Here is a 15,332-nt window from a genome sequence, read left to right on the forward strand (position 1 = left end):
GGTCTTCACAGTTTTTATAGACTTGATACAATCAGTGAGTCTACAGAAAGATCAAACAAGCAGTGCTAGTACGGTCTCCTTTCAAAGTAGAGGAAATGTTTCAACATACCCTCAATGAAACATACACAAACACTTGCAGTTTGTGGAGCCTCTACAGTTTTCAAAGAACCTCAAATCCAGATCAGAAGATAATTACATGCCTTTGCATTTCCATGGAGATACTCCAATATCTATTACACAGAGCATCAAGACAGACACACATAATAATATATACCTGTACTGAAAGAATACTTAAAGTCTCTAAATCCCTTTACTTTAAAAGCCATAAATCCACAAGGGACTAGAATCTGTCTAAAATTTTGCCTTTCAGTAGTCTTCACATACCTGGCTTTTATGGCAGTTTCTTGCATGTACCAGTATTCCAAAACAACGTTTGTGGGAAAAATAAGAGTACACAATTGCAAATGATGGAATTTGATACAATCTTCTCTCACCTACACTCTTTTTTTATTTTTTTTTCCCCCGGGGGGAGGGTGTGGATAGGGACTAATGTTTATTATTTTCAAAAGTAGTATGATGAAGAGACACTTAAGCAAGTTTAAAAAAGAAGTGCTCTTTACACAAGTATAGATGCCACAAAAAAATTTACTAGCACTTGACAAGTTCCGTTCAACTTTTTAATGCACAGTTCATAGCGTTCATCAATAAAACTCATGACAATCTTTTCTCTCATGAATGTATGGTATAACATTGCTTTAAAAATACACACAAGGAACTAACAAAATGCACTACCATTCATAAATTTCAAATACCAATGGCTAGGAGGCATGCATTAACTGGATATCATCAATTTAAATCTCACTATTTTATCTTCATTTAAGAAAAATTAAACTTCTGATCTGAAAACTCCCCTAAGATTTCATTCTTTCAGTTGACTGCAGATAAAACACTTGTAAATAGAAAAAAAAGAGGTGACAGTTTTGTGACCAATATTATATAGGATATGTAGTTACAATATAGAAGTTGACTCTGTTCCTTTTAAGAACTGGATGCATACATTTCCTGGCTCTTGCAATACAACACATTTTTCTCCACATATGACGTATAACTTTTATGTCATGTTCATAAAACAAAGCAAAGCCAAACTTAATGCATTTTAAAGAACCTTTCTTACACACTGTAGTTGCTCTTCAGTGAGAAAACATGGTCCCTCCAGTTTGCATCCTTGCAACATCACAAAGAAGTAGTATTACAAAATGAAATTAAGTGATATCTTGATTTTAAACTTTTGAATCTGATGTAGTTAAAAAAAAAGTAATACTTGACATTAAGTTTCAAGATAAATAGATGTCAGGTCTTGGCCATCACTGAGACTTTGAATCCTTCCCAATTTCATGTTTTTTATTTCAGAAGCAATAACAAATAGTAAATTTATGGCAGAAGATCCAGAGACGTAGTTCCTATTGCTACTAAAAATATAAAAGAATCATAAGTATAAAAACTGATGCATGGATAGAAAGTTAAGAAACAAGGACTAGAAGTTTGCCCACTTTTAATAACTGTAAAAGATGAAACGTAACTTTTAACACAATTTTTTGCAATCCTCTTATTGGCATTTGAAATAAAGCTTTTGAAAAATATGCTGTAATAATTCTTAATTGTTTATTAATGAATGTTTTGAAAAACCTATATTAGGCATTCCAGGTTAAGGTGTTGACAATTGATTTTACAGATGCATAGAAGCTGCACAGTTTATATGAAGAATACATAGTTTTCAGTGTTAACAATACAGATAACTCCAAAACAGTAGAGGGTCACACACAGTCTGCAAGTTTCTTTCTTTCTTCAAACTGCTTGTCTACTGCAAGTGAAAGAGCCTGAAGAAATGTTGTCATTGTAACACTGGGGGACTGAAAATAAGAGAACATTTTGTTAGTCATACTACAGTAACAGGCATACACAATAATTTACATACAAATCACAGTATTTCAAAGAGAAATATTTGACTGCTATGTTACAAAATTTTCAAAATGCTACAAACCAGAAAACTGCAAATTTATTTTAAAGCAGCTAGCACTGTAAAGTCAAAGTCAAACTATGCAAAGTCTTAGATCAATTACTATTATTGTGCATATGCTTCAAAAAGTTTTTAAACAATTTAATATTATTTATAAAGTGACAGAGGGTTTTCCTTCAGCCAGAAATTATCAGAGAACCAACATTAATGTTCTGTCACAACATTTAATTAAAAGTAGAATGCTGTTGGACAGCTAAATCCCACCCATCTTTTTCACTCTCGTTTTAAATTATGGGCAGCATAAAATTGTTTCAGACTACAAAGCTACAGAAACAGTGCAATTTAGATTAAAGGGGGGTTTAGGTCCAATCTTTTACTTCAGGCAGTGTCAAAATGTCTTCCTACCTGTCTCAAAACCAAACTAAAATATAACTAACAGAATAAACTTACTTGAATGTAATAAACTTACTTGAATATAAAGTGCATGTGCTAGGAAAGGAAGTTTTCTCAGGACTCTGCCACTAAGGCCTTCACTTCTTCTATAGTAAAATAGAGACAAGTGCTGATTAAATACTAAATATCCACTCTTAAAAGAAGAGCTTTTCTTTTTCTATGTTTCTCTTATAAATTGTTGTAAAAAAACTAGAATCACAATTCAGCAGGCCACCTGCAGTACTTTTAGCAGAAGTAGGAAATGAACAGACAACTTCAGCCTATGAAAGGCTATACAGTAGAGAAAAGCAAGCAAGAGTACAGAAATAGCTTAGTCACATTTGCCTGCCAAAGCTTCCTTGATGCCCATAACATCACTGTGGCACAGCTCATTAATTTGGAGGAATGTCTACACTGAAAGGGTGTGGTACAGATATTATCTTCCATCCACTCTTAGAAGGACTTGAAAAGTTTATTTTGAAGGCTGGTCCTCACGTCTACTGCTTATCTCCTTCTTTCCCCAATTTACACACAGCTTCCTCTACCTTACCTACTTGATAAATGCTTCTGTCCCCTCCCAGCACCACCTGTGTATGTAGAACCCGAAATTCTATGCCTGGAAAAACTTACTTCTGCTTCACTCCCTACTGGTTAAGTTTGCACACTTCAGGAACAGAAGGAAAACACACTTTCCTGACTTTATGAATGTTATTTTATTTTGTTTCCTAGGCACCAGCACTTCAGAAAAAAAATACTGCTTGATATTGTGAATATGATTTTTTTTATTGTTTCAAGAATTCTTACGCTGCAGTGAAAAACTATTTGGTCTACTAGTATACTCAGCAAATAGTAACACTCTCCATTTACACTTCACTCCTTTCCTCTTTGCTTCTGTTCACTTATATCTTGATGCTAAAAACTGACTTAGTAGATTGCAAGGCATTCCAAGGCACTTTTTAGCTTTGGCCTTAATTCCTGCTAATTTCCACTAAACTGCATTACAATCCACTGAAATTTACAGCATCTCACTAATCCAGCCAGTAATTTGTCAAGAGTACTTCAAAGGGCAGAGCAGAAACCAGAAGCAGTACTAGGACAAGCCAGATCTGAGACTAAGAATTGTTGGCAAACCCTGATTGCCTCCACTTTTTGTAACCTGAAAGGCTTTGCACTAACCCTAACAGAAAAATATCAGAATATTTCAGAACTCTAGTTGTTATGAAATTTCATCACTTTCACACATCATTCCACAACTCATTTTATTTATATATATATATACACACACACATATATATAATAAGTAGAATTTCAGAATCTTACCTTGAGATTTCTTTTAGTATAAGGCTTAACCTTGACACATTATTTTCTATGAAGCCTATCATCTCTAGCTCTCTGAGTGTCAGGAGCTGCTGTCGAGGATATATTATTTGACACTAGAAAGAAGAGTTATACAGTGTTGTATGAAAAATTTAAATATGTTCAGAATTAAATGCTACAGAAAGAGTGAAAATATTTCTGTGGATTTATTATTTAGGAAGTATTATTAAAATGTCAAATATATTAAAATAGGACATTTCACAATGTAGCTTTCAAAATATTACCTTCATCAGTTCTTCCAAGCAAGAAAGGTATATTCTAAATATTGCTGCAGTGGATGGAGGTCCAATGTATTGCTTTATGTCAGCCCTGTCTACAAAGGCCATGTCGATTTTCTCTGTAATATTTGAAGTAGTCAGGATAACTACATTGGGATGCCTTCAAGACAAAAGTAGATTTTCAGGTCACATATAGAAGAATTAATTCCTTTTGTGACTGGCAGATCGATACCTTCCTTCTTATGACTCAAACCATATTATCTAATAGTCACATCATACTTGTCAGTCAGAAATTAAATTATCTGAAGCTCTTGGCCAATTATCACCTACCTATTTCAACGCATAATCTCTTCCAGCTTTTTCTCAAGTGTCCATATTTTCTCTAACCCTATTTTAGAAGTGAATATACATTAACTATCTAGAGCCTACTGGGACAGCTTCTGCCACAAAAAAAAAAATGAAAAGGAGGCTCATAAATTTGAACCTTTAATCTACATGTTTTCCATTTAAATTCAGTAGGAAGTATATAGTTTAACAGGCAACGGGACACATTCTAACTGCGGATGACATTGGAGTGAGCTTAAAAGAGAATTAACATCTCCTTCCTCTAACAAATACTGCAAGAACATTCATAACCATAGCTAATTTTAGATGAAGCCTGTGAACTTGTACATATGAATAAGCCACTTTTATTAGCCGCAAGACAGGGCACCTTTCCTTCTGTGAAGAGTTAACTATCCCCAAAAAGGGGGAGGAAGTGGCAGAAATAAAAGAAGATAAACCCATAAAATAAATTAAAAAATAAGATAAATCCAGCAGGTAAAGTGGATCAAGAATCATCAAAGATTGCTTCTATGCCATGTGTTGTGCAAGTCTGACATCCAGAAGCTGTAAACAATGCATGAATTCTTCATTGATCTCATTCTTTTCCCTCCAAGCAGATATCATGACCATTTGTCCTGTATCTTTGCCTAGCTTCAAAGGAAGTATATCATCTGTAGATCTGATTGCTCACTTAGTTACATGCAAAATATCCTGTTGGATTACTCATCTCATTTCACAACTAGCACCATTAACAAAGAATAGTTGACTAACCAATTTGGTTTAGTATTCCAAGTAGGAATTAAGATTTAGCAGGCATCCTGAAATTGTCAATTACATTTTACTGTTGCAGTAATATGATTTTACCTTTTAATCTGATCTATTTGTGTCAGTACAGCATTCACCACACGAATAGCATCTGAAGGCTCTGTGCCTGCCTTGAAGGCACTGCGGGCTGCTGTGAGGCTTTCTACCTACAAAAAAACCCAAACAAACGAACCAAAAAAGGAACAAAAAAAATATCACCAAACACCAAAAAAACCCTACAAAAGTCTGCACATCCAGAGTGCTGGCAGCAAGCAAATAACCCAAACGATACACCTTCAAAACCTTGTGTCTGATATCTAAAACTTCATCTTTAAACTCTTTTGTTAAGTAGGAATTCGTATGGAAAGAAAAAGGAATGTCAAAGAAACAAAGTGTAATGAGAGAAATTCCTGTTTAGGCACCAGAATGGAGGCTGTTTCTCATTTTAATTAAATTTTGGGAGGGGGACACACACAGACACCAGAGTAATAAATACAATGAACTTAGAATAAGCTTCCCCATAGGAATTCCAATATAACAAAGCTGATGAGGTACACACAAAGTTGCTTATGAATGTAAGCCTGAAGAGAATCTAGACAACGGACTCAAGCATAATAATGCTTTTTAGAGCTTTACAACATACGTAAGAGCACAATTAATATAAATCTAGGCTACTCTGAAGTTTAAAACAATACTCCACTTGGAAACACACAGTGGCAAGGGAAGTTCTACCAAGATAGGTTTTACTTCATTTTCAGCTGGAATGTGCCTTTTAAATCACACTGTGTTTCTCCCAAATCTGCAGCAATAAAGATTAAAGTTTACTCTTCTGGAGAAAGTTATGTAACTTGTGAAAAGCATAAATATGCTTTTATTGTTCTTTGTGAATGAGTATTACCACATTTCCCTCCCATCAATTTACTTTGTTACTTTTTATGTACATCAATGGTATTAGAATCATACCTCGTCAATCAGTACAAATACAAGAGCATCTTTGTCATCAATTAATTCTTGAATCTTCTGGAACATCTTGGTTACAAGCTTGCCACTCTGGGAAGACACCATACGCGTATTATTTCCTTATCACACAACTTTCCATGCCTTACCATATTTAAAGATGGAAATACTTGTTTTTTAAAGCAACTTTCTAATATACTTTCTCTTTCAGGATTCCCAAACACATTCATTATTCTGACTAATCTGTGGTGTACACACGTTTTATGAAACAAGCTCAATAGTAACAGTATAATTTCTAAATCGCAACGTCTACTTAATTTGCTACATCAATACATACCTCAGAAAACCATTTTGAGAAAAGGCTATGGCTGTTTATCTCAATTAACTGTCCATACCTATACCTAAAGTACAAAGGGAAAAAAAATATCAACTCCATTGTAAATAAAATTCAGCGATATTCACTTCTGCAGGTCTCGTTCCCTACATTTCAACTCTGGAATTCTGGGAATTAGTACTTTAAATTACTTACTTTCAAAAACATAATACCTGTTTTGAGTTTGTCATTTCCAGAAATGCATCTCACTAGAAAACTTTATACTAAATTGCTATCAGAATTCCTTCATTAGAACAGGTGTTATTTAAATATAGTTTAAATAACAGTTACCATAATAATGGCCTCATTCTTCTGTTCATGGAAGACTTTGTTCAGTATGGCAAGAAAACATATAAAAGGATGAGGCTTATTTACTTAGCTCTGCATGGATATCCTTAGGACAAAATAACCACATATTATATAGCCCGCGTTTATCATAAATTCAGCTTGGGATAGAGTCAGATCACTCCAATAAGTAAATATTATTCATATTACACCTAGTATTTTATATAACATCTATTTTTTTAATATAAATTGGTGAAGGTGCTATGTAGTTTAAGGCTAATTCTCATTACTTGTCTGATATACAGACTGACCTCTGCAGACTGTGGCAGACAATCCAAGTACAAAACAAATTGTTTACATAATCACTACTTCATAAAAATAGGCTTTCTTGAACATGAAGATACAAATAGCAGGTTTGATACTCTGTGATCCTTTGTCCTTTATTATTCCTTGGCATACAACGTGAGCACAAACTAATGACTGGAATTTTACATACCTGGGCACAATTAATTACACATTTTAAAGGCATTAGAATATCCTAACCAGTGTCTCTATCAGATCAATTTTATTGCTAGCCAAGCGCACTACAAAGGAACTATAAACATTAGTACTTAGCACCAGTTACTTGAAATAAAATATTAAATCTTTAGGCTATTGAAAAAGAACAATTAAAAATAGTAAACGAAAGTGAAAAACTTCCAAATATGGTCACCTGTGTGACAGTCGAATCGTCAGCTTCTGAGCCAATGCTTTACAGAGGGAGGTTTTGCCAGTTCCAGGAGGGCCTGGTTTGAAATCAAATCCATACATTACACAGAATCTGCAACATGTTAATGACATGCAACGTATTTTTAACTGTTCTATTTCATTACAGCACTAATTGCAGAATAAAATGCAGCAGACAAATACCAGAGTATTTTCAGAAGATTGCTTACCCCACTACAGTCCTAGAGCTGAGCTCTGAATTTATATAATTTTCAATTATTAGTATAGTTAGTGTAATGGCTTATATGCAGACATCATAAAGTTAAAATACTCAACAGCAACAGAAGCAGAGTGTATCACCCTAGCAGGGATGGCACTTATTAGCATTCTCAAAAATCAGTGTTATGCTTAAACTTTTATCTTCCTGAAACAAACTCTTCTAACATGCAATACAGAAACACATCATGCCCAGTTTGATCAGCTGTCCACTTTTTCAGAAATCTCTAACTTGGGGCAACCCAAAGCATCTTAGGAAGTATGCTCTGGGACAAGTCTTTTGGATCTGGCTTGACACACTATGGAAGAGCCACACAGACTTTCTCCAAACAGACAAGAACAAGAATAGTTAAACACAGTATGAATGTATAGACGATGTGTGGATGATAAACAAACTGATAACATCAACAAGATGAGAGTGCTTTCATTCAAAACCAGTACTGCCATTTTAGCACAAGTGTATCTTGCACCACAACAGCTGTAGATTACTCAGTATTAACTTCTTTATGATCACAATAATGAGTTTATTACTAACATTAAATACATGTATCATAAATATATTAACAGTCTTTTAGACAAACAAAAACATCCTGCAGCTTCTACTGATAAATAGCAATAACTTAAGTATAACCAACGCTCATAACAAACATTTCCACTATGACCTTTTATTTTTGAATACCAGTCTTGATGACAAAATTGTGATTAAACAATGGCAAACTGTATTTTGCAAGAAAATCAATTCAGTTGATGTGACCTCGTTTATGGTATAACCTCCACAATAAGCTAAGACTGACTGAAGGTTACAGTTTCACTAAAATAGTACAATAACAACTAAATTAGCAAAAGTACTGTCTTCACACTTGGCAACAGATCACACAATGTTAAAAATACAACACACAGATTGATTTCCTCATTTCCTCAAAAGTTTTTATAAATCCATAAAAAATTTTTAATACTGCAATAGGACTGTAACTAATACATAGCTCCTAATGTCCTAATTTCCATTATTTTTGCACTTTATCTAAAACAAGCAATAATACAACTTAAAAATGAAAATTAAAAAAAAACAAATATTGTCACTATATTATCAATCAATTGCAGGAATTTAAATTCCTGCAAAACATAGTGCATGTGAATTTTGATTTGATTCTGACATTACATTCGATCTAAATGCATGTTATGGAGAGAATCTTTTTGATCATCTAATCTCACTACACAGAAGTGTGATACAAGTTTTTCCAGAAGGAAGGTATAACCAGATAGACAATGAATCTACTTGATTTAAGACAGATCATTTTTACCATGTAGCAAAACAACTCTGTTCCACGATATCAGGTTGCTGTCAACATTTTTGTCAGAAAACAGTAATGTTGTCGCCACATAATCAAGTAACTAATTGAAGAGAAGAAAAAGAAATACACGAATTAGAGACATATCAGCAAATACACTTACAAATAGAAGCAGTCTCCTAATTGTGTCCATCAAGTACTCTTAACAAAAAAAGAACTGGCCTCATGTCTTTTAGTCATAGGCAAATTTTCTTTCTGTAAAGATTGGAAATTAATTTCCTTTCTGTCCTCAGGAAAAAGAATAGCATGTACCAGGCACAAATGGAGGTCCAGAACTTTTACATGAATAAATGAAATGCTTTAAGGAAGTGAAATTATTTTCATTTTCCATTGTCCAACTTATAGTGTGTCTTTAAAACACAAGCTGCCCAAGCACAGAGAGTCGAATACTCAGACTGCAGGTCCTGCTTAGATGTTGTACAGCTATACAGTTGTTGAGTTTGTTGTAGTAAACCCACCAAAAAAAGCATCTCCTGTCACATTTTAGTTCCTTTCTGCTGAAACATTTGTATCAGGTACTGTAAGGAATTTGTAGATTGGTCATCCTTCCAAATAAGGTAAGTTGCTTGTACTTCCCTGAATGCTTGCTTCTAAACATAACGCTACTTCCTTTTAGAACTAGAGTTAGGAAGCAGAGAAATCTTTCAACAAAATGAATATGAACTTCAGGTGCAACTCTATACTGATTATTACCTATAATAACAGCTGAATAACAGCCTATTATTTTCTGTTTCTATTACCTGTAATATGCTGTTGATCCATACGCGTTAAGAGGACAACAAAATAGCCCTCCTGCAATATCTCATGCCCAAGATGGAGCAATTACACAACAGCAAAAAAAACCCTGCACTTCATCCAGCACATTTTTCAATATTATATTGACACTGACTGTACTATTTTGAAAATTCAGAGCAACTATTTCAGAGTCTGTAGAACCCAACCATATCCAGCCAGGTCCATGGTTTAAGGAATAAACATTCACCACAATCACTTTTACAGAAGTTATGGAGTTAAAATTTTAGTCATTAAAAGCTACCACTTGTTTCTACTAACAAACACTTCAAGTCAACAGCAAGCAACTTGCTGTTAATTAGTACATCAGTAACTCTAATTAGTCTTGTCATTTCACAGATGATTTGGAAAGCAGTTCCATAAATTAGGCAAATGTTGATGTGTTAACTGATGTTTACCTTATAAATGAAAAAGTACAATCACTGGATATTTTGCTTTACTATAGATAAAAAGACTTAACTATAAAGACTTAAGTGAGAATACTGTATCTATGGTATCATAAACAAGTTAATGAACACTTTTAGTGATTTACTTTCTTCAGTTAGCTTACTGCAAGGTAACAAGAGTACCAATAGGAGGGAAGTACTACAAGTACAGCTGATAGCAATACACTTCTCTTTTAGGGACAGCAAGCCACCAAAATTGCCTTATCCTTAAAAAACCTCACACCAATGACACAGCAGATCTTTTGGGGCCTATACAGTGGAGAAATAGAGAACTGATTTTGAAGAATGCTGCATACATTTTTTCTAAGTCTCTTTGAAGTTACTTTTTTTCCACCAATTTTATTTTCCCCTTCTAGAAAAACACGCAATTAATGAGCCTTAAAACAAGGTGCCAGATTTTAATAAAGTGCATTTCTACCCTATCCTACAGAACATTCATTGGTTACTTCATGCAGGCTGATTAATATGTCTAAAGCAAAAGTGAAAATCTTCTGAGAAGTTTTAAGTTGCTACCAAAACAACACCTTCAGCTGTTAAACTGAAGTTTCTTTAAAATAAGCCAATGCATATGAAGAAATTCTTTATAATTTGTGGCATAAGCATCACTGAATCTAGTTTCACAGGGAAACAGATTTTTTTTTTTGCAGAGCTGATTTCACAGTAGTACATACTGATATAAGTCTGAGGTATAATGTTTAATCTCCAAATGCCAGCTCTACCTTCTTTTAAGTGTACACCAGAGAAGTATGTAGCTATCAAAAGTTATATCAAGATTTTTTGAGCTGGTGATTTCCAAATAACATCTCCATGGGATGCAGCAAACTTCAAACAGGCTACTTTCAACTCTTACTTCTCCTCAAGCAATTGTAACTGTTATTCATTTTCAACTTACATGTGATTTTACTTCAATGTCATATATAAGACTTTCCCAAAGGCCATGGAATTCAGCTGCAAAAGCAATATATTATATACCTGTTTAGGATAAATTAATCTGGGAATTTGTACCATTGCAACACAAAGCAGTTTTCAAATTATTCTCAACTGAAATTCAGGGTTAAGAACAGATATACAAGAGCAATTAAAATATATGGAAAAAACCATGAGTTATTTTTCTCAAAATCCAAACGCTACTTTCTAACAGACAGATTCAGCAGTTTCACAACTTCTTTTTCCACAAATAATTATGAGGAGAAAGTAATGTTCTTAATACTGAAAGGAAAAATATCATTCTTTCCACCCTCAATAGAGGATGGACCCTACATTTCCCCAGGATATAGAGCTATGAAAAACTGGGTTGGGAGGAAGGTTCTAAGCCAAATTTTTCATTCAGGGTTTTTTTTTTGTTGTGTTGTTGTTTCTAACATCAACATGTAAGGGTTAAAAACACACATGCTGAATGATGCATAAAAAACTAAAGATGTGGTTTGGGTGTCAATCACTTCTAGAAATTAGTTTCTAGCTTTCAGCACAGAAAATACAGACTGAACTATTATAAACTACAATAATATGAGAATAATCTCAAAGTATCCAATTGAATTATTCCCAAAGAGAACTGTAATGGATAGTTATGCTTTTCCCACAGACAAAGAGCAAGAAATGTCTCAGAATCACTATCTCTTTGAGCTTAAGCTCACACCTGTACTTCTCCTTCCAGGCGCAGATTCCTCCTTCCCCAAGAATCAGACAGTAACAAGCAGACCACGCTCTGTTGCAGAGCGAAGGCTTAATCTTCTTTTCAGAACACACTCTGAGGACTCTAAACCTCTTCAGTTTGTTTGTTTGTTCCAAATATAAAAGCAGTACTGTCCTGGAGACTGGAAGCCAGTAATGGGCTCTGGAAAATTAATGTTTAGAATTATGAATTTCTTGTGTGTGTCCAAATAAATATTTGGAGTATGGCCTGTAGAGTTAAAAATTTACTTGTTTCTGATTATGACTATACATTTTACTTCACAAGACCAGTTATTTCCAGCCATCCACAAGTATTACAGAAATAAATGACATGTTGTGGAATGACTTGTAGTAGTTCAGTCAAAACCAGGAAGAAGAATGCCCAAATACATTGGTTCCATTGACAAAGGACAAAGTTAAACAATATACAGCTACAATACCTTTAACAGTAACCCTATAAACACTCTTAGCATTTTCAAGATCTTCTTTCTTTGTAATTGCTCTAGACCTTCCAGAAATATCACATAGGTACCTGCTGGCAGCACCCAGTGGTTAGCTGCAATGATATCCTCATTCTCTTCTTCCAGGTTTTCAGAGCTCGGTCCTTCTTCATTCAGATGAAAAATATGAAGAGAAAGACTGCTTTTGCTCAAATCAATGGGCTAGAATGGACATTGAAAGACTTTCAATATATCGTCTTTCTCATTCAGAGCTAATTATAACATAAGAAAGTTACAGTTCTCAGCTGCCATTCAGCTTTGAAGCCTGCTCCTTCTGTTTGACACTTTACTTAGGGGTGCAGGCCCAAAAACTTTGCCACCTTTTCTTGGTTATACCAGTTGGCCTAATAAAAGATACTACATCACCCTATAAACCTTGTCTTGCTTATGTCCTCAGGCTACCACTACCCTACGCACCACTAGCTCACTGGCATTTGAACAGAGCTGTAAATTCTTAACTGTGAATACCTGTCTGTCCTTCAGGTTCAGCTCTGTATCCACAATCGACACAGACTGCACATTGCTGTTAAGGAAACTATCATCAAACTCTGTCCACTTGTAATCACCAAACACGATGTTATGTCTGTTCAACAGCTTTAAGACACTCATCCTGATATCTTCTTTTTTGGCCGTGCTAACAAGAAAAAAACAGCATTATTTTTGGCATTGACCTTTATAAGGAAGCATAAACTAATATCACAGTGTTTTATTTCATACACTAAGCTGAAATACACACACACACAAAAAAAACTCAACAAAAAACACGCCAAAAAAATAAAAAATACTCCCCCTCAAAAAAAAAAAATCCTCAAACCCACTCAAGCCCCCACTACATTCTGCTGAAAAAAAAAATCCTATCAAATTCAAATTCAGTTTGTTTGCAAAAGCAAAACTATTGATACCTGGTTTTAATTTGTGCATTAAAATATACAAGCCAAAGAATACTACTTGCTCTGTTTGCAGTCATATCAGGGGACATGGAACAACACAGCTCAAAGATATCAAGAATAGACATCAGTTATGCCATCTGACTGTTTTTCACAAGGAAAAAGACAGAAAAACTCATAACCAAGCTCTGAGACTGACTTAGCTTGGAAAGTTCTAATATGCTTTCATGTCTGAGGACAGCTGATACCTCAGGATGGGGACATGCTACAAGAATTCCAGTAGAAGAGACAAAGACTACAGAGAAAGGAATAGTATTTTAAGATTTCAGAAAGGCTTTAATTTTGCAACTTCAGTGATGCATTCCCAGTGCAAATTCCCAGTTCCTTCTAAGTCTGACAAAAAGAGAGCAGTGGATATTTTACACCTTGACTTTATCAACACCCTGGACACACTCTTCCATAGTATACAGATAGCCAAACTGGTAAGATAAGGACTGGATAAATGGACAAGCTGGCTGGACTGTCCAGCTCAAAGGGTTGTGATTAATAATTAAGACTAGGCTAAGCTGCCAGTAGGTTGGGTGGGGAAAGGTGGGGTGTTGCTTTCAATGTTGGGGCTAACACTGCTTTTACATCTCCATTTATACTCTGGACAATGGGATGTAAAACAACTGCAACAAGTTTACAAATAACACCAAAGCAAGGCAAGCTGTTGGTATCCTAGAAAGCAGGGCTGCCAATCAGAGGGACCTCTGTCGATTGGAGATTTGACAGGGACCTCCTGAAGTTCAATAAAAGTAAATGCGCAATGCTGTCCCTCCATCTACTGCCCAGACAACTGAATGAAAAGTAGCTTAGCACAAAAGGACACAGGGGTACTGGTAGACAAGGTGGCAATGAGTCAGCAGTGTGCCCTGGCTACAAATAAGGCCAACTTTATTTTAGGCTGTGCTAGCAAGGGTGCAAACATTGCTGAAAGAGATTCTTTCCATCTACCAGCTGTTTGTGAGACCACATCTGGAGTATTTTATGTAGTTTTGGGCCTTACCATACGAGAGACAGTGATATACTGGAGCAAGTCCAGAATTATGGGCACCAACTTGATTACAAGACTTGGGTCACATGACACACAAAGAGCAGCTGAAAGAAATGGGTTTGTTCAAACTTATGAAGAGATACCTGTGTGGAAACTCATGGGAGAGTACAGAGAAGGCAGAGCAGAGTGCTGTGCACTCTTGTAGGTGTGCAGCACAAGGACAAAAGGCAACAGACACAAGTTGCAGCAAGTAAAGTTTTGATCAGAGAGACCTGCTTGATTTCTGAAGAACTTCCACGTGTATTTTAACACTGTTGCACAGGTTTGGAAGTGCTTGCTTCAAATCCCCAGCAGCTTCGTCCATTCTTTTCGCGCCTGAAAGGAAAGCAACTCCGAGAAGTGGGCTGTCAGCGACCGTTACGTGCCAAAGGCACAACCAGGCCTTCCCGGCACGGGAGACACCGTGTCCCGTCCGCGTGCACCCCACCCACCGCAGGAACAGACCATTCTCTCCCTCATTCTCTTCCTCCCTCCCTCCCTCGCGACACCGGACAGAGGACAGGTCGCGAGCACAGTCGCGCGCACAGGAGGTCCGCCTCCGGGCCCCACGGTGCGGACAGGACATCACCTCACGCCACAGAGCCCGCCTCAGGAACGGACCGCTGCGATCGAGACACGGGTCCCGCCGAAAAGCGGAAGGGCCAGGCAGCTCCTCTGTCCTCTCAGCACCCTGGCTGCTGCAAGGGCTACAGCCGCCTCTGCCGCACAGAGAATGGAAAAGACGCCACTCGAACACGAAAGAGAAGCTGACGCACTGGGACACCGCTGCCGCCTTTTTGTAAAAGGCGGGCGGGCGGGGCAGCAGAAGCCTGGCCCCCTCCCC

General features: G+C 36.2%; 1 protein-coding gene across 3 annotated transcripts; it reads right to left on the bottom strand.

Annotated features, from left to right (window-relative positions):
* Positions 1 to 627: 627 nt before the first annotated feature.
* TRIP13 (thyroid hormone receptor interactor 13) lies at positions 628 to 15,296 on the bottom strand. Of its 3 annotated transcripts, XM_065833082.2 has the most exons (14): positions 15,078 to 15,293; positions 14,722 to 14,824; positions 12,995 to 13,160; positions 12,559 to 12,688; positions 11,248 to 11,303; positions 9,070 to 9,160; positions 7,500 to 7,572; positions 6,467 to 6,530; positions 6,136 to 6,222; positions 5,233 to 5,339; positions 4,051 to 4,204; positions 3,770 to 3,882; positions 2,487 to 2,556; positions 628 to 1,910 (listed from the first exon to the last, which is right to left on the bottom strand). In XM_065833082.2, exons 2-14 carry the CDS (start codon positions 14,811 to 14,813, stop codon positions 1,815 to 1,817), a joined length of 1,299 nt encoding a protein of 432 aa, XP_065689154.1. In that variant the 5' UTR covers positions 14,814 to 14,824; positions 15,078 to 15,293; the 3' UTR covers positions 628 to 1,814. The 3 variants fall into 3 exon arrangements, with proteins under 3 accessions (XP_065689154.1, XP_071660766.1, XP_071660767.1); XM_071804665.1 differs by lacking the exon at positions 15,078 to 15,293 and having other exon boundaries at positions 14,593 to 14,824; XM_071804666.1 differs by lacking the exons at positions 11,248 to 11,303; positions 12,559 to 12,688 and having other exon boundaries at positions 15,078 to 15,296.
* Between the last annotated feature and the right edge of the window lie 36 nt (positions 15,297 to 15,332).

Source organism: Patagioenas fasciata, chromosome 2, assembly GCF_037038585.1.
Source record: "Patagioenas fasciata isolate bPatFas1 chromosome 2, bPatFas1.hap1, whole genome shotgun sequence".
NCBI classification, from domain to species: domain Eukaryota; kingdom Metazoa; phylum Chordata; class Aves; order Columbiformes; family Columbidae; genus Patagioenas; species Patagioenas fasciata.